Source organism: Dermochelys coriacea, chromosome 10, assembly GCF_009764565.3.
Source record: "Dermochelys coriacea isolate rDerCor1 chromosome 10, rDerCor1.pri.v4, whole genome shotgun sequence".
NCBI lineage: Eukaryota > Metazoa > Chordata > Testudines > Dermochelyidae > Dermochelys > Dermochelys coriacea.
The window spans coordinates 72,982,383-73,009,255 of NC_050077.1; the positions used below are offsets into that span (position 1 = coordinate 72,982,383).

Genomic DNA, 26,873 nt, shown 5'->3' on the forward strand with positions numbered 1-26,873 from the left:
TGCAATAAGACCAACTTCCTGCCTGGGCAAGTTCCTACACTGTATGTTTTTATTCAAGAACACATAGGTCATACCTCCTGCAAGCCATAATTGCCAAGGTAGCTCAAAACATTAATCATAAAGGCCAAAAGCTTCCATGCAAGAATGTTCATTTCTATACTGCTGTCCTTAGGAGCCATCACTGCAAATCTTCTGCAGCATAGGTAATGCTAAAGAACATGCATCTGTATGCTCAAGTAATTCCTGATACTGACAAGACTCATTTCCGTGCTTGTGTGAAAAGAAGAGGACTCTTCACTTGGCAACAAACCCCACTTAAAGTGCAAGGCACAGATGCAGAACAGTGTCACGCTGGACATATCAAAATTCCTCAAGTAGTCCAAGTATTGTATTGCATATGGGAGAGGAGCAGACAGACACTGGCAGTTTCCCAAGACAAGGTCCATTTTAGGAATGCAGCTGTTCCTATTAACCCTTTCATTGGCATTTAGGATGGGTTTTTTTGGTGGGGCAAGGGGGAATATGAGCAAGATGAACTAATGATTGTTTATGTAAAACACAGCAGTACTTCTGTAGAGGAACTCTGGAACCACCAGCCTGCAAAGAGTTTAATTCAGTACTATTACTGTGGCAATGGGATCAAGGGCCAAATTCACCCCTGAAGTAATTTCAGTGGGATTACACCATGGATGAACTCAGCCCCAAGAGGTTAAATTAGCCCTTGAAAAGTGCACAAACTGTTAAAGCCTTTACATAACAGAGAAGGACCCAATGCCAAAGAATATGTCAGAGTGGGTCCTAGAATTACAATATGCCAATGTGTCCCCTTTACCTTTGTGCACTCAATTATAAGGTCATCATATCTAGGACCCGCTTCCACCTGCCCAGGAAACAGACCTAAGAGGAGGGATCTAATGCGCAGATGCTTTTCAAGTATGCACTAGTAAAGTTAACGTTACACTGATTCTCCTCTTCCTTTTAAACATTGTGTGTTTTGTTTAACATAACTTTTAATTAACTGGTTTGTTAATTAGGACAAGGACAGTCTGCATGTAAAGAATGGGGCCATGGTTTTACTGAGTCACCCATTGAAATGACTCAAGCAATTTGTTTTAGTACAAAAATACTTAATGTCATCACGGAGCTAGAGAGATACGGTAGGTAAGGTAATATCTTTTATTGGACCAACTTCTGTTGGGGGAAGGAACAAACACTTCCCAGAACTCTTTTGTAGGTCTCTGATCTAGCGGTTAAACAAAAATTGTTACCAACTCACAAAACATATCCCAGGATCCTGCAAACTAGCATGTAAACAAACAGCAGCACACATTTTTCTTTATCACTCCACATTTGGTTTTTGGAATGCTGTTTTACACACCCGTAGCCAAGGCTACCGCGCTATGCCAAGGAGCTCAATGGCTTTTAGAAAGATTAACTTCTTAAATAGGCATAAACGGCAAGGATTCAGCTACAGCCAGTGACGGTGAACTGAAGCAGGCAACATCATGGAAGGGGGGAGGTGGCGGTAGCACAGGGAGATATCACGTAACCTCCTCGTGAAGCTGATATAGCTGTCTGTAAGATCCCACTCAAAGCAGGAAAGCACCAAATTTGTTTTTAGTTTGTTGAGTGATATTCTTCACATACCAAAGGGGGGAAAAATAAAAAAAAAAAAAAAAAAAAAAGAGAGAGAGAGAGAGAGACACAGACACAACAGGCATTCCACTGTAAAGAAAACTGGCAAAAGACAATACCTGCAAGCGAGCGCCAAGAGTAAGCACAGAAAGCATCTAAAAACATAATCCTAGCTGCTGAGAAAGGAGTTCATGAAACCTACTGCCCCTCGATAGAAGCTCACTGGGCCCCTTCTGGGCACTCAGCTCAGAATTCGACACACCAATTCTCCAACAATTCTCATTAGGGTCAGAAACTCAACCCCAGACCCTCTGGTAAAAAAAATGTTCATTTTATGAGTAGACCCCAAACATCTTGGGGACACTGAGCTCGAATTAACATGAACCCCCGTATAATCACAGCATAAGGGCATTTAACAATATCTGAACTAGTGCTACTGTAATTGTGCTACCAACTCTGCCCCCTTTTCCCCTTGTGAGGGGAACAAAACCCACCACCACCACCACCACCACCACGCAAGTCAGAGAGCCAACCCAACTGACATTTGAACATTCTTATGTTCTTATTCCTCATTATTTTATTTTCAAACACTGAAATTCATGAAAAAGTTTTCCAGGATTACCAACATTATTTTTTTCTTCGTGAATGGAACAAGCATCTAGACCAAGATAAAGTGCAGCTCTGAATGTACCTTACAGCATAAATATCCAGGAATGAGACATACTAGAATAAATAGCTGGCACTACATCACAACTCATAAGTGCCTCACCACCACCCACGGACTGCTAGCTGGGCTGAAAGAATTACTATGTAGCTAGATTCCTTTTCGTCACTCTGTGATACAGGCAAGCTGAATTGGAGTATATAGGAACCTGTTGGAGACTATTCATGCATATTTTCATTGATACACCAAACTCTGGCAGCTTGAGAAGAAAAACCCTGTGCTCTGTAACCCAGCTCTATTCCATTTCATTTAGTTCAAAGAGTGTGACGCTAGCAGGTCCGATCAAATTCCTCACTTGACTCAGGACAGAATGAAGGGCTCAGCCAAGCAGGGGAAAGAGAGACCAAGTTATATGATCCTTTTCCTTTTCAAAGGATGATTTAGATGAACATCTGTGTCACAAACCAGAGACAGTATCACTGGCACCAGTCACCGGCACCAGGAGGTTTCAATTTGGTTTGAGCAGTGGGTTTTGAGCTAGCCAGCTTTAACCAGAGTAAAAGATTTGATATCACCAGCTCTCTCATGAGAATGCCCAGTGTTGTTATTTTTTTAAGCGTAGGTAAAATAGACTACAGCCCAGGGCAACTAGAAAATGTCCCCAGGTAAGTGCAACCACTGTGATCGACTTCTGCAGATTACTGATGTTTAATTTAAATAGTCTAGCACTGATGATGGTGGGAGAGGAACCCTTATAACAAACTGAGCGCAGACTAAGCTGCACCAGCCGGGCCCTGAAAAGCAATTGTTCCACTATTGGGCCTGTAGAGAGAGCACCACACAATCTGCCTCAAGCAATTGACCAGCTCCTGCTGAACCCTCCCCTCCCTGGATCCCTTTACCTGTGCAACGCACACTCTCACTTTATCCCCAGACAAGGTGAGGCCCAGAACACACCTGCCTTGAAGCATCCTCTCACAGCCAGCCCCAAACGCTGCTGCCTCCTCCTATCTAACTCCAGTGCGCCCCCTTCCCCAGGGCTAGGGAGTGGAACAGGACAGACCCAGCACCTATCCCACTCCAGGGAAGGCTCAAAATTTCCAGCAGCCCCATCTCTAAAATAGGAACGAGGTAAAGCAGAACTCCCAGCCTTTCTGCAGGTCCTGAGGAAACAACCCTGCAAGTGGAGAGGGGAGATGCCTGCCACCAGAAGACTATTTGAGGCCTGACTGGAATATGGAGACCACTGCAATTCTACGTGGGTGGGAGCAGGGCTAAGATGGTCATTGATTCTGTGGGGCGGCTCAACTGGGTTAGAGGGATTGAAGAGGCCACTACATGCCTTAAAGAGCTGCTGCTGAAGAGAACAAACATTGGTAGGGCAGGGAAGACAAATACTGAATTTGCAAGGGAAGAGAAAAGAGGATTGATTAACTTGGAATAGAAAGAAAAATAATGGACAACTGTTATAGAAGGAGAATGGTGAACAAATGGAGTGGTAACTCAGTAGGTGGGAAGAGGATTGGGGTAAGGTGGAATGTGCATGATGGAGCGAAGGGGTTGAACAGTGAATTTCAGGTGGTGAGAGTTTGCAAGCGAGAGAGAAAAGATGTACGTGCAAGTAACATACTTTACACTTCTATGTCATTTTTCATTTAAGTTGCTCAATAAAACAAATTGGGGTGTATATATTTTGGTACAGTCTGATTACATGATCACATATTTCCCCTTTTCTAATCCTAGAAGAGCCCCGGCCTCATCCAGTAGCCAGGCTGCATCACGCTCAGTGAATTAGACTGCTGTTCAATATTTAGTTGTAAACTAATTGTTTGATGTGTGGCCCTAGGTCTTACAAAAAAAAGCACACAAACCAATCTCATTATGAGTGAAGCAGTTTCCACGACTCCTGTCTTATTCACCCTCCCAACTGTATGCTGATGAAGGCAGAGATCCTACATAAAAAGTAGTATACAGTTATGTAATTAAATAATGCATCACTGTTTATACACACAGAGGTATCAACAATAAGTTTGCATGAGTGACTATTTCTGGCAGTTCCAGACTTGAAGGCTACACCTTGTAACGTTAATATCCTTTTAAAGTAGGTTTTATAAAGGAATCTCTTAGTATTTTTAAAATAAATAAAAAAACAAAAATTCCATATCATGCACAACTCTTTGCTAGGCACTAGCGGAATAGTCCCCACTCCCATGCTTAACTTCACACTTCAAAATTCACCTTTACGTATTGTATGGAATAAGGCAAACACCTATCAAGCTTACCTATATGTTAAACATGCCTGTACAGTGTCAATGGAACACCAAGAGATCATTAATTCATCCTATGATGTAGAAACAGCATGTATACGAAGAGTGTTTTTTAAAATCCTTATAAATCAAAACAGATTTTCAAAGGAACAATGAGGTGTATATCAGCAGTCTGGGTACTATCTTCCTATTACATTTCAAGTCTCTATCACCACTTGCTGATAGTAAAGAACTTTTTTTTCTAAAATGGCAAAATTATTCTGCCACTACTCACTCACTCATTCTCAAACAGCTCAACTGTTAATTCTTCAAACTTTCCAAAAACAGTCACCTCTAGGCTATGAACAAACATGCTAAATTCAGCCCCAAATTTGTAAGTGCCTAAATTCATCCTTGACATACTTGCAACCAACTGAAAACAAATTAGAATGAAATTCCTTGGGCAACTTTAACTAAAGGTTGCATCACTCTACGATCTACACAAAATATCTTTTTGTCAGTTGATTATCTGAGGCACAGAGCAGTTAAGTAATTTGCCCAAGGTGAACTCATTTAAAGCAGATACCGCTTTGTCTCTTTCACTTCCACTTACCACTTTAACAGTCTCATCAGCACACTCCTCATCCCATTCTCCGTAGTTCCTCTTGAACAATCTCACACTGATAAGTAATGAAGGTAATTCATGTGCAAACAACATGCTGATGTGCCATGCAAACATTCAGTTTATTTTTTAAGAAGCGTACCCAGTGTGGCAATACTGGCTAACCCACAAATCCAAAGGAAAATTATATACACGCTAGAGAACATCTTGTTTTTCCTACGTGGCAGAGCGATTTCTTGATAATGTGAGGGTATCAAAGTCAGCTAAAGAAGAGACCTATTATTAATCTATCTAATCCAGTTCTCTTTGCCAATACAGGGCTCCCTACAGTATGTTTTCCAGGGCTTTATGCAATCTAGTTTTAAGGTTTCAACATGGAGCACTTTCTTTCAAGAGCAGATACGATGGCAAAGATGATTCAGGGATGGAACCTGTGAAATGCAGAGCACCCTCAACTTGCACCGATTTAAAAGGTCCTCTCTCAGTCTATTTGTTGACCCTATCGTTTTTAACTGTAACTTGTGCCCACCACTTGTACTCACCAACACCACAAACCTGTGGCACACACCCTGCTCTAAATGGAGTAAGAAACAGAGAAAGGCAAAAATGAGATGGCACTCAACCAAATTCAGAGCTTTTGTAAGAAATGGAAGTGCAACTCATGCACAGCAAGTCTACCTTATCCCCCTAGACAGGGAACCCCCTCTTGTTTTATGAAAGGCATATTTTATATCCATATTAAACATACCTGATTTATCCAGTGGTGTGTGTAATTTATATAGCTGCATTTTATTTCTAGAGCTTACTAAAAAGGGGATGAGCGCAAAATTAGCTTCTAGGGCTTTGACATGGGTTTATGGCAAAAGGAATAGTTGCACCTGACTGCTGCAGGGGCAGCAGAAATAAAACCTTACCTGACTAGTTTAATTTAGTATTAATACATCTATTGGGACATACCTAGAACTCCATATACACATAGGAATGTGCACAGAATTTTATAAAGCCTTTGTTTTGCAATAAGCTGTTACTCCTTGTTTCTTGGGGGCCAGAGGGACTGGTCACAGACCTGCAGATGAAGTACACAGAACTTAGCATGCAGAACCTCTGAAATCACGGAATAAGTCACGTGTGGACTGGGCTCAGTATTCAAGATTCTCTCAGACTCAAAATGTTGGCAATGGGAAATAGCTAGATTAAGGACAAACAGTGAGGCTGTGTCTACACTGCCATTTTCAGCGCTAAAACTTAGTCCTTCAGGGGTGTGAAAAAAACTGTGCAGAGGCGAAATCTAGTCATAGTTTATAAATATATCTGGTCCTTTTTAATATAACTACACTCAAAACAACTCAGATGTGAAGTCATTTTGTTTTGTTCAGGGAAAGAGTAAGATGACTGAACAGCTATTATGTTGTGCAGTGTGAGATGCTGAAATAAGAGAGACGTGTTTGGGGGAGGGGAAAACAGGCTGGAGCCTGAATCCTCTCTCTCATGTTATTTGTGCAGGTCATCCCACTAGTCAAGGCTTTCCTGATTAACAGGGTTCTATCTGAATAAAGCAAACATTCAGTTACCGTGCCTATGGCTCTGTGTTCTCTTATAACTCAGGTTTCAGAGTAGCAGCCGTGTTAGTCTGTATTCACAAAAAGAAAAAGGAGTACTTGTGGCACCTTAGAGACTAACAACTTTATTTGAGCATAAGCTTTCATGAGCTACAGCTCACTTCATCGGATGCATTCAGTGGTTTATGCTCAAATAAAGTTGTTAGTCTCTAGGTGCCACAAGTACTCCTTTTCTTCTTATAACTCATTTATACTCACGAACATGAACAGGTGAATAGTTTAGTAACTGCAGAAGGCACAACTTTTAAAAACAAACAAACAAAAAAAACCCTGTGTGACAGAAATCAAAACTGTGAGGGATTTGCAAAGGAGGACTAAGAGAAGAAAAAGCTCAGGTTCTGTTTGTTTTTAGAGATGGAGAAGATGCTAAAGTTAAGAAGGCTACACATGGTATTTACTAAGCATTTATATAAACAGATTTCATTAAAAATAGAGCTATTCCACTATAGGCAGCTGCTCAGTGAAGCTTTATTATAGCGTGTAATACACACATGCATCCGATGAAGTGAGCTGTAGCTCACGAAAGCTTATGCTCAAATAAATTTGTTAATCTCTAAGGTGCCACAAGTACTCCTTTTCTTTTTACATAAACTTTAACATTGCTGAAGAGTCAAAATGTCGATTTCCCTTTTGCAAAAAGGCATCTCCAAAGACAGGTGAGAGCCAACCATTTGCCATCACAGTATATGAACCCACTCTAGCTGACCAAGGTTTGATTTATTTAAAAAATAATGTTGTGTTTTTAAACCATATAAAAGAAAAAAGAACCAATGTTCACATTACCAGTCATTGACATGAGACTCAGGAGGGAAATAAAGTCTATATCATACTTTGAAATGAGTAACTTTTCATTTCAGTCCCACTGCTGTACACGCCCCACCTCCTTCTCTCCTGAAGATATGTGGGTATGAAACCTAGACAGGGAAGTTACACTGCAAAGCCATTTTCCTTGTGGTCCTCCATCTGTGTCTGTAATCATCTGTTTCCACCTGTTGTCTCTTCTCTTGTGCTTAGATTGTCGGTTCTTGGGGGGGAGGCGCGGCAGCGCAGGGGGGAAGAACTGTCTTTGTTCTGTGTTTGTACAGAGCCTAGCACAATGGGGTCCTGATCTATCACTGGAGCTCCCAGGAGCTGCCACACTACAAATCATAGTAACAATAATTGCACTAGACTCTGTAAGCACAATGATAAAGAGCTAAAATTTGGACACTGTAAGTGAAATATTATTGGCCTGCCATTTTCAGTAGCTTTATCAACACTTGTGTTGCTGCCTGCCCTCCCAATACACAACAGTACAACAGTACTTGCCTCAGGTTTTTGTGGGCAGTACCACACACCAGATATCGAAAAGGAGAGAAAAAGGGTATTAAAAACAGCAGCTCTGTGAGTGATCAGCTGCAAAACTAAGAATTTACTGACGAGCTGAAGACCTTTGATACCTATAAACTTTGATACTGAAGAAAGATGATCTTCTTCACTCTCATGCCAAGTGGGTCAGACAAAGGAAGCATCTCAGCAATCTTCCAAGTCAAAGCAGAGGGGGAAACGAATAAAGTACTACATGAGTAACTAAAAGGAAACACATTTCTGTCCACTTCACTTTATTATGACCCATCACAAGTGGGCAAGGGTCGTCTGTGGCTGTGACATGAACACAAAGGCTTGCATCTAGAGCAGATATTTGGAGAACGGCACAGCAACTATTTGGGATTGCTATTAAGCCAAAAACAATAAGATAAAAAATAGAATACCAACCTCCACTGATTACGTTTGCATTGTTTCTTTAAATCAGTAGCAGAAAGACAGAAACGGGGGGCCTGAGAACGTGCTACATGGAGGCTCTCCAGTCAAGCAGAGAGAGCTGGTATTCTAGGGATGAATTTTATTAAGTAAGAAATTAGTATTATGTTCGATGTTAGAATAAAGCAATTCTTGCTAGACTCTTTACAGTCATCATATGAGCGATATATTTATATAGATATTTTAATCCATTATAACTCTATCTGGAACACTTACTGCATGTATTTGCAAAAAAGAACTCTCCTCTACCACATAAAAAAAACAAAATAAGCCACAACAACAACAAAAGAACACAGCAGTTTACACATGCCACAAGAGTCTCCTTCTCCGAATGCACATACAGAACCTTCCCCGAGGAGTTTACAATTGTCCTTTCTCAGGCTTCACATCACTTGCTGTGCTTTGTGCCAAGACTGTCTCCATATTCAGGGATGCATCCCTATCACAGGGTAACCTCACTTGCCCAAGTGGTCAAACCTAAAACCAACTAAGCTTTCCCAGGGTTATGCTTATGGGACTTGGAAACCCTCCATCTGCCTCAGCAAAATAAAAAGATCACTGGCTGCAACAACACAACAACATGTTAACCATAAAACAATAGATCCTTTGGCCAATATGAATCCTACCCTGCATTAAAGGCAAACATGTAATTTTCTACTACGTCTTTTCCAAGACACATCCGGTCTCTGTTGGATCTGTGGTAAGGAGAGACTCCCTTCAATTTTAGTTTTTCTTTGAATAACCAGTAGGGCTTTTCTAAAACCTTTGGAATTAGAAGGAGAGGGTAGTAAGGAGAAGGTCTATAAATGATTTATTCCTGTCCACAGCACAGGTGCATGGCCAGGAAGATTTCAAATGAATGCCTTTAAAATAGTGGTAGATAGAGCATTAGGGTAGTTAATTGCATGGACTTAGCTGAGGAGATGCACAGACAGCTAAAGACAAAGCACAGTAATGAGCTATTGGTCTTCTAAAGAAAATACAAATAAGGCGGAATGGAGGGAATTCTTCCACTGCCTCCTTTGGGAATCAGCTGCCGAGCCAGAGCAGACATTTCATTGGTGGCCCCTTCAATGCTTTTGATAAGAACTCCCAATGGAAGAGCTAGAGCTGCAAGAGTTAGAAGGGAAGTCAACAGGAAGGAGCACTCAAGGTTCCCCTAACACACACTCTAAAATGTACGCATCAGCTTCTGTAGTGCCTATCGCCATGGCAGCAAGGCCCATTAACAAGAGTTATCACTCCCATTTCTAAATGTTTTATTACATTAAGTGATAACCCAAAAATCACACCTGCAAACATGTATAACCCAGAGATTTTGCAATGAGCATTTAAGCTCGCCAGACTCGGACCTTTCCAAAGAGAACAGAGATGAAGTCTCAAGTAAGGACATCCTGGAACCAACCTGACGCTACAACTATAATGGCAAAAAACAGGACTCCTAATACACAACCAGTCACAATGCTGCAGCTCCACGGATGGTACGTATGGATCCTATTCTGCCAGCGTACACAAGGCCCATGAGTGTTACCCTAGGAACTCCATATATTATTTCTCTTTCATGCTATACCATACCCTGTGAACTGTGTACTTCTCCAGAGAAATTTCCAAGCTAAGCTACCCTAAATAGGAGTCTTGAGACACTTGAAAAACAACCTCCAGAGTCCAAGAAAGCTCTAAATAAGTGGGCAACCAGCTCTGTGGCTTTTGGAGAGAGGAGGCGTGTCCTAGAGGTACCCAGAAACCCATGAAGAACTTGCTGCAGGCTCTTAAAGTACAATGCAACAAGAGAAGAACTTCCATCCTCATCCTTCAGTCTGCACCTTAAAGTTGGGAGTTAGCCCAGAGCGTTTGTATAAAGCAGACTGAAAAATTTTAGTTTAGGAGCAAGAAAATATACAAGAGAATAGAAGGTACATAGAAGGAAAATCCTCTTCCATTCCATAGAGAGTTTAATATGGGTAATCTGATGAGCAGAAACATGCTTGAATAGTCTTGGGCTAAACCATACCCTGGGAGCAGGAGCTAAATATATTACAACCACAACAAATTTAAAACAAGGACCTTCAGCAAAGCACCATGACAAATATGAATTAAAAGAAAGGAGTAATAGCCTTTCATAAAGGGTAGGGCTTTATCAGGGCTCCACTGTACAAAACAGAGATCATCTACATCTAATAGCCCATTAAACCTGTTACAAATAATTATTAAATCAAAGGAGGAAAAAAACAATGTCAGCCTTGTGTGTGTTCCATTGTTGAATAATGACAGTGTTTACCTTTCTAGTGTAAACCATTACCGCTCTGGATCTAACTTAAAAGCAGAGCAGATGACAGATTTAATTATGTCTTTCCCTCTTAACTACCAGCGTCTGGGTTATTTATTAACTAGGCCTGCGTATATTCATAGATTTGACTTGCTGTCTAATATACACGTAGCTACAAGGCTCTGCTTCCCCGCTACATTTAGAGTGGCTGCCTGGGCACTTTATGCGATCTTACTTTACTAATTTGCACGGGTGTTTTTTCCCTCTGGACCCACTCAAATGTCAATACAGCCTAGTCAGAGCTCAGGGACTAAGCAGAGCAGGACAGGTCAATAACTTAGATGAGAGACCACAAAGGAAAATGAAGTAGTGCGCTGCAGATGTGTTGCAATGGCTCCGTAGGTGTCACTCTTCTCTCTAGTTGTGTCTACACTAACATTTTGTTGTTTGACATCCCAATTTGGAACTACCACAGGATGATAGCACAGCACTAGCACACACTGTATGAAACAGGAATCTTCCCTCCTAGGAAGGAAATAGTCGGAACTGATTACATCCTCTCTTAGTCTGTCTAAGGGCAAAGCTTGGACTTGGAGTTTGTCAGCCATAAGAGCTGAGGCTGGAACTTGGTTCCTTTTATATTCCTACTATTTAGGGCTGTACTTGACTGGATGGAGAAGCTGGGCTTGCTCTTAGGGAAGGAAGATTACAGAAAAGAAGCAGACTGGCTTTTGCACAAGTGAGCCTCTGGAAGGGGGAGGGATGTCTTTCCTCCCACATCTCCTGGAAAATAGAGTTAAGGATATTTCCAAAGCTGCCTGGGTCCTCTAAAGTACTAGGGGTCAGTGTTTTAATGACATTCTCTGCACCTGGCACCTCCCATGCCCACAATGAACTCAGAGAACTCAACAAGCTAGAATAAAGGATCCAGAATACCAGCACATAGCCTAATTGAGTCCTGTGCCCTGTCATTCATTCAAGCTGTTCATAGCCAGGAGGTATCTGGAGAGACTCCTGTGGACTGGTTTTGGAAACTTCCATTTACAGGGCCTGTCAAGACAGCTGTTCTCGATAAGTGAGATGCAGAGAATGCTAATGTATCCAACACCACCAAGCCCATGAGTGGTTCTTAGAAAACTCCTCTGCCCTGTGGTCTATCAGGTCCTCCTGAGAGAAATCAGAGTATAGAAGGAGGCTGCTACTGAGTCCACTTTGGGATCAGAGAATCACAACTCTTTGAGGCAGTCTTCTAGCCTGTATGCAAGTTTCTGGGTAAGGTGAGAGCCACACTGTGCATGGAACAATTTGAGCCAGCACTTTGGAAACAGAGAGGTGGACAGGGAGAATGAGTTAAGAAGGACCTCTTTGCAGAAAGTCAGGAAACCTCATGACCTTGCCTAGAGCCTTGTCTGCTTTGATTTTTAAGACTTAATATGTGAGGAGTCACTAGGCCCACTCCACAGGCACTATTCTCTGCAGAGGAAAATAGAGCTGGGGGGGGGCAGCAGACCAGAGCACAGTAGTGGTTTGTTCTACACTTGGATCCACCTGACCTTCCTCAAGTCCGGGGCCTCAAGAGTCAGAGGGGCCTCAGAGGAATAGGCTCTGCAAACCCATGGGGAACACAAAGAAGGCCTTAGAGAGATGGCAGCAGAATCAAGGATGGTGAGAGAAAAACCTCTCAGCCACTTTAAATGAAAAAAGAAAAGCCATGGGTCTATCTAGGTATCTATGTAGCACTCACCACTGCAGTATCTGAGCACCTAAAGACGTGAATATGCAGAACTTGTGCAATTTTTTCCAATTGCTGCAAGAGCTTGTCTAAGATTTGAAACCAGCCCCTCTTGCATCCTATGAGAGACCTGTACCCCTGGGGCAACAAGGCACCCTGCATGTTTGGCAGCCTGACCCTCTCTTCAGCTTAAAGACCAGAAAAGTACAATCTGTTGCAGGTCAGTCCTGAGGTGCATTGGCAGAGCTGTGTACTGGAAGCCCTCCTGCCTATACACTGGGCATTGCAGTAGTGGACCCCCAGGTTTGGCTCATGACAATAAGCCTTTGTCACTTAATAGCAGGAAAACAGAATTTGCCCACAAAATTAGAAAAACTAGACAGGTGTAACTATGAATTCTGATCGAAATCAACCATGAGCACCCAAAAAATCCAAGAACAGGGACAGCGCCTTCATTGTTCAACAGAGATATGATGTGAAATACAGCAGCTTGCGCTGTCAGAGGATACACTGGAATTTTATTTTTTTTCCTGTTTGAATGAATCCAAAGATTCAAAGCTAGCTTGCTGAGCTTTGCTTAATTTTGGATCAAAACAATTCAAGCTTGCCAAGTTTCAGATGATTTGTTCTCAACACCAAACATTCCTTCCTGGAGAAGAAAAGTGGTTCACCTGAAAAAGTGGCCCAATTAAGCAAATCTTGGCAAATTAGGGCTGAGTTTTCACAATGAAAATCAGGTTCTTGTCCCATCCCATTACCCCCTCCCCCTCAGAAGTCTGGTGCATCTCCAAACAATGATCCCTTTGTAAATAACTATTGTGCCTAGCTGAAAGATATAAAACTCGCTATTTTACAACTGGATCCTTTTTAGTTGATTATATAAACAACATTTTCCAGAAAAGTGAGAAATTAAAAGATCACTCCCCTAAACCATACTACAGGCATTATCCTACTTATGTTTAATACATATCTCTAGACTTATTTAGCCACAGGTCACATGGGCAGCCATTTTCCAGAAAAGCAGCTTACAGTTACAATAAAACATACCATAAAAGTAAAACATGGAACTTGAACCTGTAAATACAAAAAATAATCTTGCTTCACTTACCTAAGCAAAGTTCTCATTAGAGACACACAATTTTCTGATATTAAAATCCAAGAGAGACCTGAAAGAGAGAAAAAAAAGTGCCACAAATGAATGAACCATTTTAATTTCACATACCCAGAAGTGACAAAACAAAAAGGTCAACAGCTTAAAAAAATAAATCACTCCATTATCATACATTTCAAGCAGACTAAGTAGTGGAAAGGACACTATTCAGAAAGCCAGCATGTCAGAAATAAAGGATCTGATCTTCCATTGCATTACACAAGTTTTATACCAGTGCAAGCCCACAGAAGTCAATGGAATTTCCCTGGCGTAAAGCTAGCATGGCACAGTAGAGAACCAGGCCCAAAGCATGTAGCTAAGCTGTGACACTGCCATGTTCAGACTTTATTTAATCATTGGCTTCTTTCCTTTATGAGCCAGCCGTGCTCAACAGTAGAGAAAGGAATAAATAGACAGCCACCCAGTCTGGAAGGGGGTGGGGAGGAGGGAATTGAAACTGTCGGTCATTACAAATATCCAGACACTCCCAGACTGAAATTCCAACAGAAACATAGGAAGGCCCAACATTCTGTTCAATATGTGGAACCTTGCAGTCTGTGGAACATATCACATGCATGTACCATGTAAGTTTTTAGCATTCAAAAATGCAGTGGAGCTGTAGCAGGTATTAGGAAGGCAGCAATGGTGGCTGTATTAGCCCTTCCAAAATGGATATGGTGTGTGTGTGTGTGCAGGTAGATATAGGTAGAAAAACCGTCTGAAGCTTGTTAGGATTCACTATGAACAGAAAAAGAAAATAAACAACATGAGATTGGCTGTATTTGCCACTAAATTGACAGGGGTGTTTAATAGTTAGTTGAAGAGGAAGAATTCTTTGTTCCCAGTATTAAAATTTGCACGGCTGGCCCTAGTTGAAGGACCATCATTCACTACTCTGGTACAGCTTAGTTAGGCCGATCTTCCTCTCAGACAGACAGTGCATTATCAGAAGTTCCTGCTATTCATTCTGCTTCCTGTTCGCTAGTGAAAGCCCCTTTTATAGCTGCTCTTAGGGAGGTTGTTAAACCATGGAAGACTTTAGGATACAGCAGATAAAGTACTTAGAATTATTCAGGAGAGGGCAAAGGGAAGTTACACTGGCTGGTTACACCTGCGCCAAAACTCAGAGATAAGAATCTATTTATTTTCTTCTTAGCAGACAAGAGAACCAACAATATTACAATCAGAACTAGAGCAGCAGTGGAAAAAAATATGCTATTTCAGTTATCTACAGCTGGGATTTAGATCTGATTTAGTTTTAGTTTGCATTAGCCAACTGAATGTGTTTGGCTGGTAATTTATGTACACATTCTCTGAGACCAGGTGTGCCGAGAGCATTATTAAAAATCAAATAAAAGAATTAAATTGGGGGTTGTGGGGCAACTCACCAACCCATAGAGGAAGACCCTTTCTGCTAAATCTTCTTCAGATGAACTCAGTTCATGAATAACTTTCAAGGTCAGAACCTTTTTGCCACTGACTTCAACGGGAGCAGGACGCTGCTCTCAGTGTTTCTTAAACCATGTCAGGTATCAGCAATTCCAAGCAGTTATTCTGCAGATTTCCATATATTACTAAATGACTATTTTCTATGAAAAAACCACCACCACAAGCCTGGTATAGTACTTGACTGTTCAGAAGGCCATGAAAAAGCTGAACAGCATCTGGAAATACTATAAGGATGCTGAAAAACTACCTACCTCCTCCAGCCAAATTCAGATCTGTGGCTTTTAAACAGGCTGTCAAAAAAAAGTAATAAATAAACAAACACGGAGGTTTGCCATCATAATATAGCTAAAAAAATATCAAGGTACAAATGCAAGCACTTCACAGGCTTCCAAAATGGGGATTTGGGGAAAAGTAAATTGTTCATCAAAAGTTAAAACTAATGCCGAAAGATATGAAGGTAACGTCCACTCCCAAGAAGTCAGCTCAAGACTCAAGAACTCAAACCAGATCTACAATCCTCAACCACTGCTCTATCCATTCAGAACACCTGACAAATCCTGTTTGAGGTATTCCCTCAAACCACAGTGAACGGAGCAAAGCCAGCAGGACGTAGCCTCATGTTTTGGATTATACAGACAGGAGCATTTTTCCTGTAAAGCATAAGGTGATGTGTTATTCCTCAGATAACTTTGCTGCCACAGTGTCAGAGAAGACAGGCAAAACAACGTCCACCTGTGAAAATGATGGGAGGGGATAAACCAATGCTCAGGTTACAACAGGCCCTAATGGGGATGAGCCCCAGGTCCTCACCTGGAAGATGAGGGTAAGTGCCAGAGAAGGAGAGTATCTCTCTCTGTTTAGTGGGGTGGAGGGGGATTGCCTAGGTATGGCAGCTGAACTCCCCCTGTGGAATATGCCCAATTCATTATACAGGGTTATTTAGTTCAAAATGAGTCTTAGGGTATGTCCACACTGAACCCAGTCTATGGGACCCGGACTTGTGGACTCAGTATGTCCAAGCCTATACTTGAGCAGCCACACTGTATTTAACCCTGGATTTACAATTGCTGGACACAGGCCTCACAGCTGTGCTAACATGTCCCTACTGTATGAGACAGACCTTCTGATTCAGGTCTGTGGCTTAACCTGTGTCCACACGACAAAATGACTCTGCTTGGATTCAAGTCACAGCAGGACTCTGGCTCTGACCCACACCCCTAGCAGGGTCCTAGGACTCAGGTCCAGAGTGTTTACTGACCTGAATCAGACCAAGTGTGGACGGAAAGGGGACTTAGTCTCAAACATGAGTCAGAGCCCAGGCTTAGTGTGTAGTGTATACATACTCTGAGAGGTCTTCAAGGGAGGCCGCTCTTCCCCAAGATATCAACAGGCCCCTGAGTAGACAGCCCCCATCAGTTCATACTGACTCTCTGCCTGCCTCCAGCATCAACAGCATCCTTCCCTCCCATGTTATCTGTGGCAGGGAGGTGACGATTAACAAATGACGTAGCACAAGTGTATTAGCAGAGCTTGCCATTAACACATCTGCTCCTTCATACCCGTCATGATGAATACTATTTCAGAATGGTGACACCTATTAAAGCATGTAGCTACAAAACTATCAAACTGTCAATTTTCATTCTCCAAAAGGGGATAAAACACACCCACACTTTAAAGTTGTTATTAACAAAAGATTCTAGGATTTCTGTATTAACTGCAACACAAACCTACAGCAATGTTCAAATTAATATAATTTCTGTAATTACAAAAGCATTTATAAATGGGAGTCAGGAACTCTGCTACCAATGCACGTGTCCTTGGGCAAATCACCTAGGCCCCATTTTATTTTAACAGGTCCACTAACTTTGGATGCCCAGCTTGAGACACCTATGTGGATTTTCACTACATGCACCTACAGCACCCACTAACTCAAGCAGGAGTTGCAGATGCTCTGTTTGCAGGCACTCTGTTTGCGGGCATCTGGTTTTAGTGGACATTTTTGGAAATGGTAGCTTTCATTTCTTTGTGCCCGAGTTCCCCCACTTATTATATGCAGATAATGCTGCTTACCTAGCTGCATGGTGTCTTTGCAAGCTCACATATGAAAAGTCCAAAGTACTGTTATACATGTATACAATATACAGAAGGGATTAAGCATATTCCTTCATTTGCATCTTGGCACTATTAGGTCTAAATTTATCAAAACAAATCAACGGGTGTTTCCTAGAATAGAAATGTTGTAATGGGATGACACGATGGAGCTTGTTTGTTCTGTACATTTTGTAAGCTAGTTGGTTCTGCCTGTCAAAGTACAACCCTTGTTGCACCAATGTTTAATTAAAAACAATTAGGCAAGAACATCCAAACCTTCCCGCTTGTTCTCAGAGCTCAGAGAGCAACACCGTAAGGTTATCCATGACAGCTGTGCAACCACAGACATGCATTTTACCCCATTAAAAGGAACAGCCCTGAGTTCTCTAGCTCAACAAGTAGCTTTGAGCTTGATGCAGAGTAAAATTCTATGCCCTGCGTTATGCAGGAGGTCAGACAACTTTATCATAATTGTCCCTTCTGGCCTCAAAAGTTACGAGTTTGAGGTTTTAACACAACAAGATTTATGTCCATTGTTCCACACTTGGATAGCACAAATCCTGCTCCATTTCAAAAGCTACCTTCTGTACCAGTGATGGATACAAGAAGTCTCAACTAGAGAGAGCTTCAAGTGCTCTTTTGCATATTACTACCAGCATGCTCTTCTGGTTCACAGTTGTTTCAGAAATGCTGTTATTCTGAGAATAGAAATGTTGATGCTTTGTGGGGGAGGGACAGCTCAGTGGTTTTAGCATTGGCCTGCTAAACCCAGGGTTGAGTGTTCAATCCTTGAGGGGGCCATTTAGGGATGTGGGGAAAAAATTGGGGAATGGTCCTGCTTTGAGCAGAAGGTGGTTGAACTAGATGACCTCCTGAGGTCCCTTCCAATTCTGATATTCTATGATTTGGGGGAGCACTTAGTTCTTGTTCACAAGCCTGGTTTACAAGCCTAGTTCTTGGTTTACAAGCCTGAATTGTGGAAAGTTTTAGAATGCCTAAACACATCCTTTTCTTAGCTTCTATAATCTTCAAAATCTAATATTTGGAATAACTGGTACTGAAAGAAGTGGAAGATATTTCAACAGTAGTTTCTTTGTCACTAGATGAATTTGCTGCAGTACACTGGTTTGTGTTTACAGATGCAACCAAATTTTCTGCTTGCTTTGCAAGGACCGCCAGTGCATTATTAACTAACGTGAGTGTCTCTCTCAATGATAATGTATTCATCCTACAGCGTTTAATGGTAACAAAGTTCCATTTGTGCAGAAAGTTTCCCACAAACCTGGACTCACTGGGAGATGTAATTTAAAAAAAAAATTGGAAACCAAAGTTCAGATTAAAAGGTGATTATTTAAACAGACTGTGCTCTGAAATAGTCAGAGCAATACCAAACAAGGATTTTATGCAATGCCAGAAGAAGGTAAGGTAGGGTGACTAGCACAAAATAAGGTTAAGAGCAAATGAAACAGTGTGCACAAAAGAGAAAAGTTCTATAAGACCCAGAGTAATGTCTGCGCAACGTATGCAATGCTTTTCAGTTCTACTCCATCTTGAAACTGCTTATTTAGTACTTCAGTATAATTTTCTGCTACTGAGTCATACATTTTCCATCCTCAACTTTCTCAGTACTATCAGTGTTCATGCAATCTCCTGCTGCCTATATAAACCCACATACAATATAAAAAAATTAATATTGCAAAGATCTCAAGATCTCCTAAAGTTACTAAATACTGTTCAGCTTTTGAAGGCAAATTCATAGCAATACTACCAGGGTTTTGTTGGAGTTTTAAACTGGATATGAAAGTCATCCTAAATTTTGGAGAGTTTGGAAGACAGTCTAATACTAATACACATTCATATCATTGTACAATTACATACTATATTCCTCAAGGTTACAAAAGAACTTTGCAAAATAAGGCCATGTCTGCATTTAAAACTTTTGCTGGTACAATACTGTTGGGTAGGAGAATTCCCTCTCCCCAGCTTTTAGTTTGTTTTTAAGAACAAAACATTTTTAGACTAGCAAAGCAGCTTCCAAAGCTTGTTTTCGCCGATAAAACTTACTTTGTTTGGGTAGCTGGTTTAAGCTATACAACAAAAGCACTACTTTGCAAGAATAAGCTGCGTCTATGCTAGGAAGGCATAGCTATACCAGCAAACCTTCTCTAGCATAGATTAGGCCTTCAGCTCTGCTCCTGCAAGGAGATACATGCAGGCTAAATTCTGTGCTGTGCTCACATAGGGTCCAAGTGAAATAAAGGGAGCTGAGTAGGGGTCCACCTGTAAGCATCTCCTTCCAGGACTAAGGCCTGAGTACTGAACTGCAACTACCTCTAGGGTGGAATGCAGTTCTTCTTTAACAGTGCACAGGAACACTATATAAAGGTTTAGATCAGGAAGTCAAGAAGAATCTGGACATGAACTGCAAGTCCAGACAGACTTCAGGGATGCAGAAGGTAAGAAGTTAAAGTTACTGAGTTACATCTTGAAAGACAGGAGAAAACCTGCCAACTAGCAACATCACTGACATGTTACTTCTTCTCTCCCAATATAAAAAGAGAAGAGAGGAGAGGAAGGGAAATCACAAAAAATAACTCTTATGAGAAGTGACAAAATAATTCATTCAACAAATTCAGCTTTTTTTTTTCCTGTTTGCGGGATGTCCGGGAGAAGATCAGTTTCTTCAAATGTGTATTTGAGTCTTGTTTGACAAGTATGTTTTTGTTTAAATGTATACCAGGGGTGGGCAAACTATGGCCCGCGGGCCACACCTGGCCCAACAGCTTATTTAATCCGGCCCTCGAGCCCCCACTGGGGAACGGGGTCGAGGGCCAATCCGTGGGTGCGTGCCATGGCTCCCAGAAGCAGTAGCATGTCCCCCTTCCAGCCCCTACGTTTAGGGGCAGCCAGGGGGTGCCACCCCCGCAGCTCCCCTTGGCCAAGAACTGCAGCCAGTGGGAGTTGCTGGGGCAGCGACTGCAGATGGGACAGCATGCAGACCCTGCTGGCCACGCCTCTGCATAGCAGCTGGAGAAGGGAGTTGCCACTGTTTCTGGAAGCTCCTTGAGGTAGGCACCCCGGAGCCTACATCCCTGCCCCAAACTCCTCAGTCCCAGCCCCCTCCTGCACCCTGAACTCCTCTTTTCTGGCCCCAACCCAGAGTCTGCACTCCCAACCAGAGCCCTCAACCCTTCCGGAACCCCAACCCCAATTTCATGAGCATTCATGGCCCGCCATACAATTTCCATACCCAGATGTGGCCCTCGGGCCAAAACGTTTGCCCACCCTTGACGTATACTGATCATGAATTTGAAATGTGAGCTGTGTTGCTTAGTATAGATTGCTCAGATAAAAGTCATACTGTACTTTACTCATCTTCATTTACTTAGGGAAGAAGAAAATCTGGCATAAGCAAGTGCATGTGAAATTTTAAAGGTTTCAGAGAAGCAGCCGTGTTAGTCTGTATTCGCAAAAAGAAAACGAGTACTTGTGGCACCTTAGAGACTAAAATTTATTTGAGCATAAGCTTTCGTGAGCTACAGCTCACTTCATCGGATGCATTCCGATGAAGTGAGCTGTAGCTCACGAAAGCTTATGCTCAAATAAATTTGTTAGTCTCTAAGGTGCCACAAGTCCTTCTTTTTTTTTTTTGAAATTTTAAATGTATTGTTTCCATATAAAATCATATGGAGACTCTGAAATTTGCTTTCTATAAACAGTTGTACTAGTAAAACTCAATTATTCCAGCATTCATGGGATGTGAATAAAAAAAGAGCCCAAAAAGGCTACCAGAGTTCATTTAAGAATTCAAACAAATACTATCGAGAAATTGTTTGCATTATTTATCCAAGTCTAATTATTACTGTATACTTCTAAAAACATCTTTGAATAGCAGCAAAGAAGATACATTTTTTGCAACTAAAAACATACTACTGTGTCTCAAAGTAACTTATAATTACCCCTGAAAATTTTAATTTATACACACACACAGCTAAATGTTAGATTGCCAAGATACCACTGTTGTTGACAGGATATCACCTCCCTACAATCGTTGCTACACAGAGAGAGAATCACATTTTTCATAAAATATTTGAGAAGTCCTTTTTTAATTCAATATTTACACAAGAACTACTTTAAGAGAACATCAAGGGTTGAAAGAAAAAAATACTTAAGGGAAGACGTTAGCAAGGTTAGAAAACACACCAGACATGTTCATAGACATCGGGGGTGGCAAGCCAATTTCCCAGTGCATTTTCACCCTTTACTTTAGATACTGTTATACTGTGCATCTCAACCTTACATCATGCCTCTGAAGGTTTTCTAGAACTGTATGCACTTTTCCATGTATGTACTAACATCTCCCAAACTCAGACTAAGGAATGACTTCTTCTGAAAGGGGGGAAAAAAGAAAAAAAGTGAAGGATTCCTTAAAGATAAAAAGCTTTAAAATGGAATCGTGATCAAAGTGTGGCTCTGCCTATCTCCTGCTTCTGACTCAGCTGCCCCCCTAACCACTTCCTTCCTTTCTGCTGCATTATTTTCTGTTTCTTAGGTCTGGTGCATCTTCACAGTTAATATATGCCAAGACCCCACTTTCAAAACACAGTCATTCCAGGATGCTTTCCAGTTACAATGATTACCTGCACCCCTCCATTTTTATTTAGTGCAGTCCATGCTGTACCAGTTTGTCCCTGACATAGGGTGTTAGACATTTGAGGTAAGGCCTTATTTATTTGTTTGGCAGCACTTCCCCCTATACAGTTCCACACTTCTGGTGCTATATAAATAAAAAGGTAGGAGATGTCAATTTCCCAATAGATTAAGTGTAGCCAGCTTTGGCAACGTTCATTTAACTTGAACAATACTTTGTATTTCTTCTGCTCATTTCATCCAAGGAGCTCAAAACACTTTAGAAACATTAATGAATTAACACTCACAGCATATGAACTTCAGGAACAGACCAGCTGCTTTAACAGTACACAGCTAATACTCCACAAGAATGATTTTTAGCACCACAAGAGTTACAATGAGTTTTTGGAGGGGTGGGAGTAAGAGGAAGCAGTCACAAATACGGCATTACTAATACTGAAAAACTAGCCTGCTTACAACAGCAGAAGAGTCACTCATGTAAAGATAGCAAGATATGGCCTTAAAGCAAATACCAAGACAGCTGGCAGAAAAAGCTAGCTTAGAAAAAATTCACTGCTGTTGAAGTCAAGATTGCGGAGAGTAGCTTCATCGCTAGCACAGCTGCTGAAACCAGGTTTTTATTTTGCATTTAACCTAATGTTGTGGTTTCCTCCAAATGCCTTACTCAACCCTCCTCCATTTACTTTTCTGTGACAAGTTTATTTAGTATAAGTTTTGCTCTAATTTTCCTGGCTGTTCTGCCATTAGAAAACCTGCTCTACTATACACGCACCCACGACAGGACATTGTGGCTGTTTTGCAGATTTCCTGTTCACTATGAAGTACAATATTATTACATTTCTGCTTGATCAAGCTAGTATTCAACCTGCTAAAAAGCTCAGCACAAATGCTAGAAAAATAAATTACAGTGGGCACCCTTGTGTGTCATGCAAAATCATTTATATTTCCTTCAGAATGACACAAGAGAAGGGGAAAAACAAAATTCTCTAAAGCTTGTTTCTTTGTCTGATGCAAGGTGTATTTCTATAACATTAAATATTTCCTTCCTTGCTAATATGCAAAATCATATTATTGTGAAGGAAATCAACTGAAAACAGAAAAAAAACCCATATGCAATCTCACAAATGCAGCTGAATCATTGTCGTCATTTAATTCAGAATAAACACTAAAATGTACGAAATCTCACCAGCTTGTTATCGGAAGACCTTTACAGCTTCTATTTGATCCCTCAGAAACTTGCCAGAGAGTTGGTTGAAAATTGGAGGAGGGATGCACAAACAATTGCAGTAATTTTTGTTTCCCGGGTTTCAAAAGGGATATTTCATTTCTTTTAATTTTTTCCCACACAAAAAAAAGAGTTAATCAGAATTTTTGCTTTTGAAATTTTTCCATTTTTTTCCAATTTTCCTTGTTCCTGGTCCCCTTGCGACTTGCCATTGAAAAGGAAGGCAGAGAGGGGAGAAAGGAGATAAAGGGACAAAGAAGGAGAAAAGATAAGTTGAAAAAAAACTATTAAAAAAATTATCTTTGACCCCATTTAATCAAAAACATAAAAAATGTAGAAAAAGAAATTGTGGAAATTTACAATTTACATAAAAGCCATTTAAAATAAAATGTCATTTGCAAAATTTTAACCAGCTCTAACGTAGATTACATCTTGCTTCTCTTGTTCCGAATAACCTACTGACTTCAGAGTGAACAGTATACTGCGATGGCTCAAAATCTCTGAAGGTCAGGCTGCAATCATCTCTTTCCATCACCGCTGTACATTAAGTTGTAAAATACCTCATCTTCCCATGATGTATATATAGTTTTCTTTTAACTTGTATTTTGGTTAAAGTTTCCATTAAAAAAAAAAGCTATTAACCTATGTCTCCCACCCTCACTAAAGAAAAAGCAGAAAGCAAAATAATAGTGATTTCCTACTCTTCTTTGCACTAATTCCTAGACTTTTATCTCACCCTCCCCTCCCATTCAACAAGTGATTTCATGCCTTAGAAATTCAAGTTTTTACCACAGCTCTACAGTCCTTTAAATGGGTAGATCCCCCTGCAATTGTTAAATTTATCCTGTCAATGCCTATTCACATAGTACAAACAAGAGAGGCGAGCTGTAATTATACCTTTGTCACACCAAGGCAAACTGAGGGATTCTGGTCTGAGAATGCAGTGAAAGTGAGAGAGAGACTGGGAGAAGAGCCAGACTGTGTCAAGAGCAATAGATTAACACTCTGATTTATTAGCTCTTTAAATCAGGTACTGCATTTTACACTCTTATTCCCATAAAGGCACAGATCTTAGACTTATCAGAGAATGGTACCAGAACACGGTGTGCTTCAATGACTACGATGAACTTTCTCATAACACATTCTTTTAATACTGCCCTAAGACTTCTCAATTTTGGTTTGTTTAACTGTACAGTAGTTAAAAGAAGAATGGGTCACTAGCACCTACGGCATATAAGGAGATCCTTTCTGAAGCCTTGTTTGTGTAGATAGATAGGTACTTAAACCCAATGGCTGTGTGAGTGGAGGAAGCTGGACAGGAATCACAGACAGATACTTCAATTCAAGAAAGCTGCCAAGGACTCTGGAATGCTGCAGTTCACTATCTTGGTGTTATTTACATTTCTTGACATCAAGTAATAATCATGCCACAATCAGTTTAAAAAAAGGAAAATAAGGAGAGACAGAAGAGTACTTGTATGCAGTATTTTGCTGTTAAGGAGCAGGAAACAGCCTTCCTCATTCTGATGCCTAATCTTGAACTTAAACGTTTAATTTTGCCTCTTTCTGGTCTGTTGGACTGGAGCCAGGGACACACAGAGAACGAGAACTAAGGTTAGAATTTAGCTGTCCCTGCTCCCAATCAAACAGATCACAAAACTCCTTACCTGACAAACAAGGAAATCACCTTACCAACTGTGCTGTGAGTCAAAAACCCAAGACCCAAACATGCCACATTCTTGGATCTGGCCGTGGTGTGCTTGGCCCATACCCAAAGGGACAGGAGTGGGGAGCTGTCTGTGTACTCCCCCAATCCTGGGTCATGCCAGGCTCCAGTTGGGCCAACAGTTTAAGTTACAGCAGTTTTAACAGTCACCCAGGGTACAGTTTCATCCACCAGAGAGCACCGTGCACTCTGTCCATTCTTTCCTCAACCTGCCATGATATGCTGAGCCAGGCAGATGGGGAGAAAAGTAATAAGAGGGTGACATAGGGCTTGCCACACTAGCTTGATGCCTCCTGCAAATTCTGCCTGAGTGGCACAAAGTTGCCAATGGGAGGGGAGGGGAAGGGAAGAAGAGGATCTGGGTCAAGGATCCGGTCCATAATCAATTATGCTCATATTCTTAAAAGGTCTATGCTTCAAGTACAAAAGCTATAGCCTTACTGTATATGACTGCAGGTGTCCCTCCTTTACCTCATTTTGTAACTGTGGCACACTTCCTTTGCTAAAGGAAACTTGCTAGACAGTAATGCTATTTATGGACATACAGCTATGAAACTAGGCAAAGTTTCAACCTATCATTCATCAGTGTTCAAGTAGCTTTTGTTATTGTTCCACCTGCCCTGAAAGGAGTAGCCAGTGAAGAAAATCAATCTATTTCCAACGTGGAGGGTTTAAAAAAAAATGAGTAAGTGCAGTTAGAGAACGAGCACAGGTTAGTAGTATCTGAAAATTATTACCACCTCCCGAGAGCTGTTCAAGAGAACCAGGTAAAATGGGTTGGTGATTTTAGTCTAGTGCACAGGTGTTCATACACAAAGAAACCAATCGCAGCTACTATTACTAGCCAATTCAGCAGAAACCAAGATAAGATGGGCACGAAGAGCGCCCCTAGAAGTGTTCCCTCTCCCCGCATCCTTACCCCCAGAGGTCAGGAGTTCCTTAAAGAAAGTGAGAAACCTTGCACTACTCTTTTATACGCTTCACTTGATTCAGAGAAGATTTCAGTTTCCCGTTTCTGGGCAACATTCACCAGCTCCATTGTTTTTAAAAGAAACTTGATATAAAGCACATTAACTCATGTTGCTAATTAACTCGGGCGACTGATGAGTATAACGTACTTCCCACAGATAGTCCAGCTAACATGAGATGTATGTGTTTCCAAGTATTTTTAATAGAGGCATCTTCATATTTAAATGCCAACTAACTCACAATCCCTTTTCTGTACATGCATGTTTTACTCAGAGGAAGCACCTCCGACAAAGTGAATTTGAAATGCAAGAAGTTTTGCAAAGCTCTCACAGAGCTCAAGGACATTTGGAAGGGTAGTAATAGGTTTATAATGAACATTAGCATACCATCAGCAAAAACAAGTCTATTCTTAGATTTCCCCCTTTGGTGTTTCCCATAATCTTCCTTCTCTCCTATTCCCTTGGGAAAATAATTTCATGGCTATCAGAAATGGGGAGAACCTGTTCTTCTAAACAAATGGATGAAAAAATAAAATCTCCCAATAAAGAAAAGTGCACTCAAAACTAGTTAAACATTAGGGCTGTAACACAAACAAAAACCCCACAGGAAACACTACAAGTTAATCACATGAGCAAGCTTTACTTTGATTGATTTCCTGGCTTTTGAACCATTAGATACAGTACTTTAAACGTGGGTGGGAGAGGTAAAACAACTTATTTTCCTACACACAGTCATATCGCTGAGTTTATGTAGATAGGTGAAAAAGAGCCAACACTTCAACAGCAAGGTCTGCTCCGATATTACATACATTCCTCAGCAGGCATGGGCACAAACCATTGAGTCAGACAACTGCATTCAGGCTCTCACCCATCATGATAACAGAGGGTATGTTTCCTGCATGAAGTACTAAATTAGAGCCCTGAATCAAGCGCAGAGTGACACACAGCTCTCGGTTTCCTTCACCATATATGACCATACCACTCCTACCAAGATGACCCAGTGGACAAAAATCAGCTCATGGAGGAAGAA

At 41.2% G+C, this 26,873-nt stretch overlaps 1 protein-coding gene across 9 annotated transcripts in view; it reads right to left on the reverse strand.

The window, feature by feature from the left end:
- Positions 1–26,873, reverse strand: part of AKAP13 (A-kinase anchoring protein 13) — a 339,098-nt gene that overhangs the window by 299,995 nt on the left and 12,230 nt on the right. For all 9 annotated transcript variants that reach the window (XM_043493947.1, XM_043493946.1, XM_038418967.2 and 6 more), the window contains exon 2: positions 13,693–13,750. In XM_043493947.1, coding sequence (XP_043349882.1) covers positions 13,693–13,709 — 17 coding nt within the window. In that variant the 5' untranslated portion in view covers positions 13,710–13,750. The remainder of the gene's footprint in view (positions 1–13,692; positions 13,751–26,873) is intronic.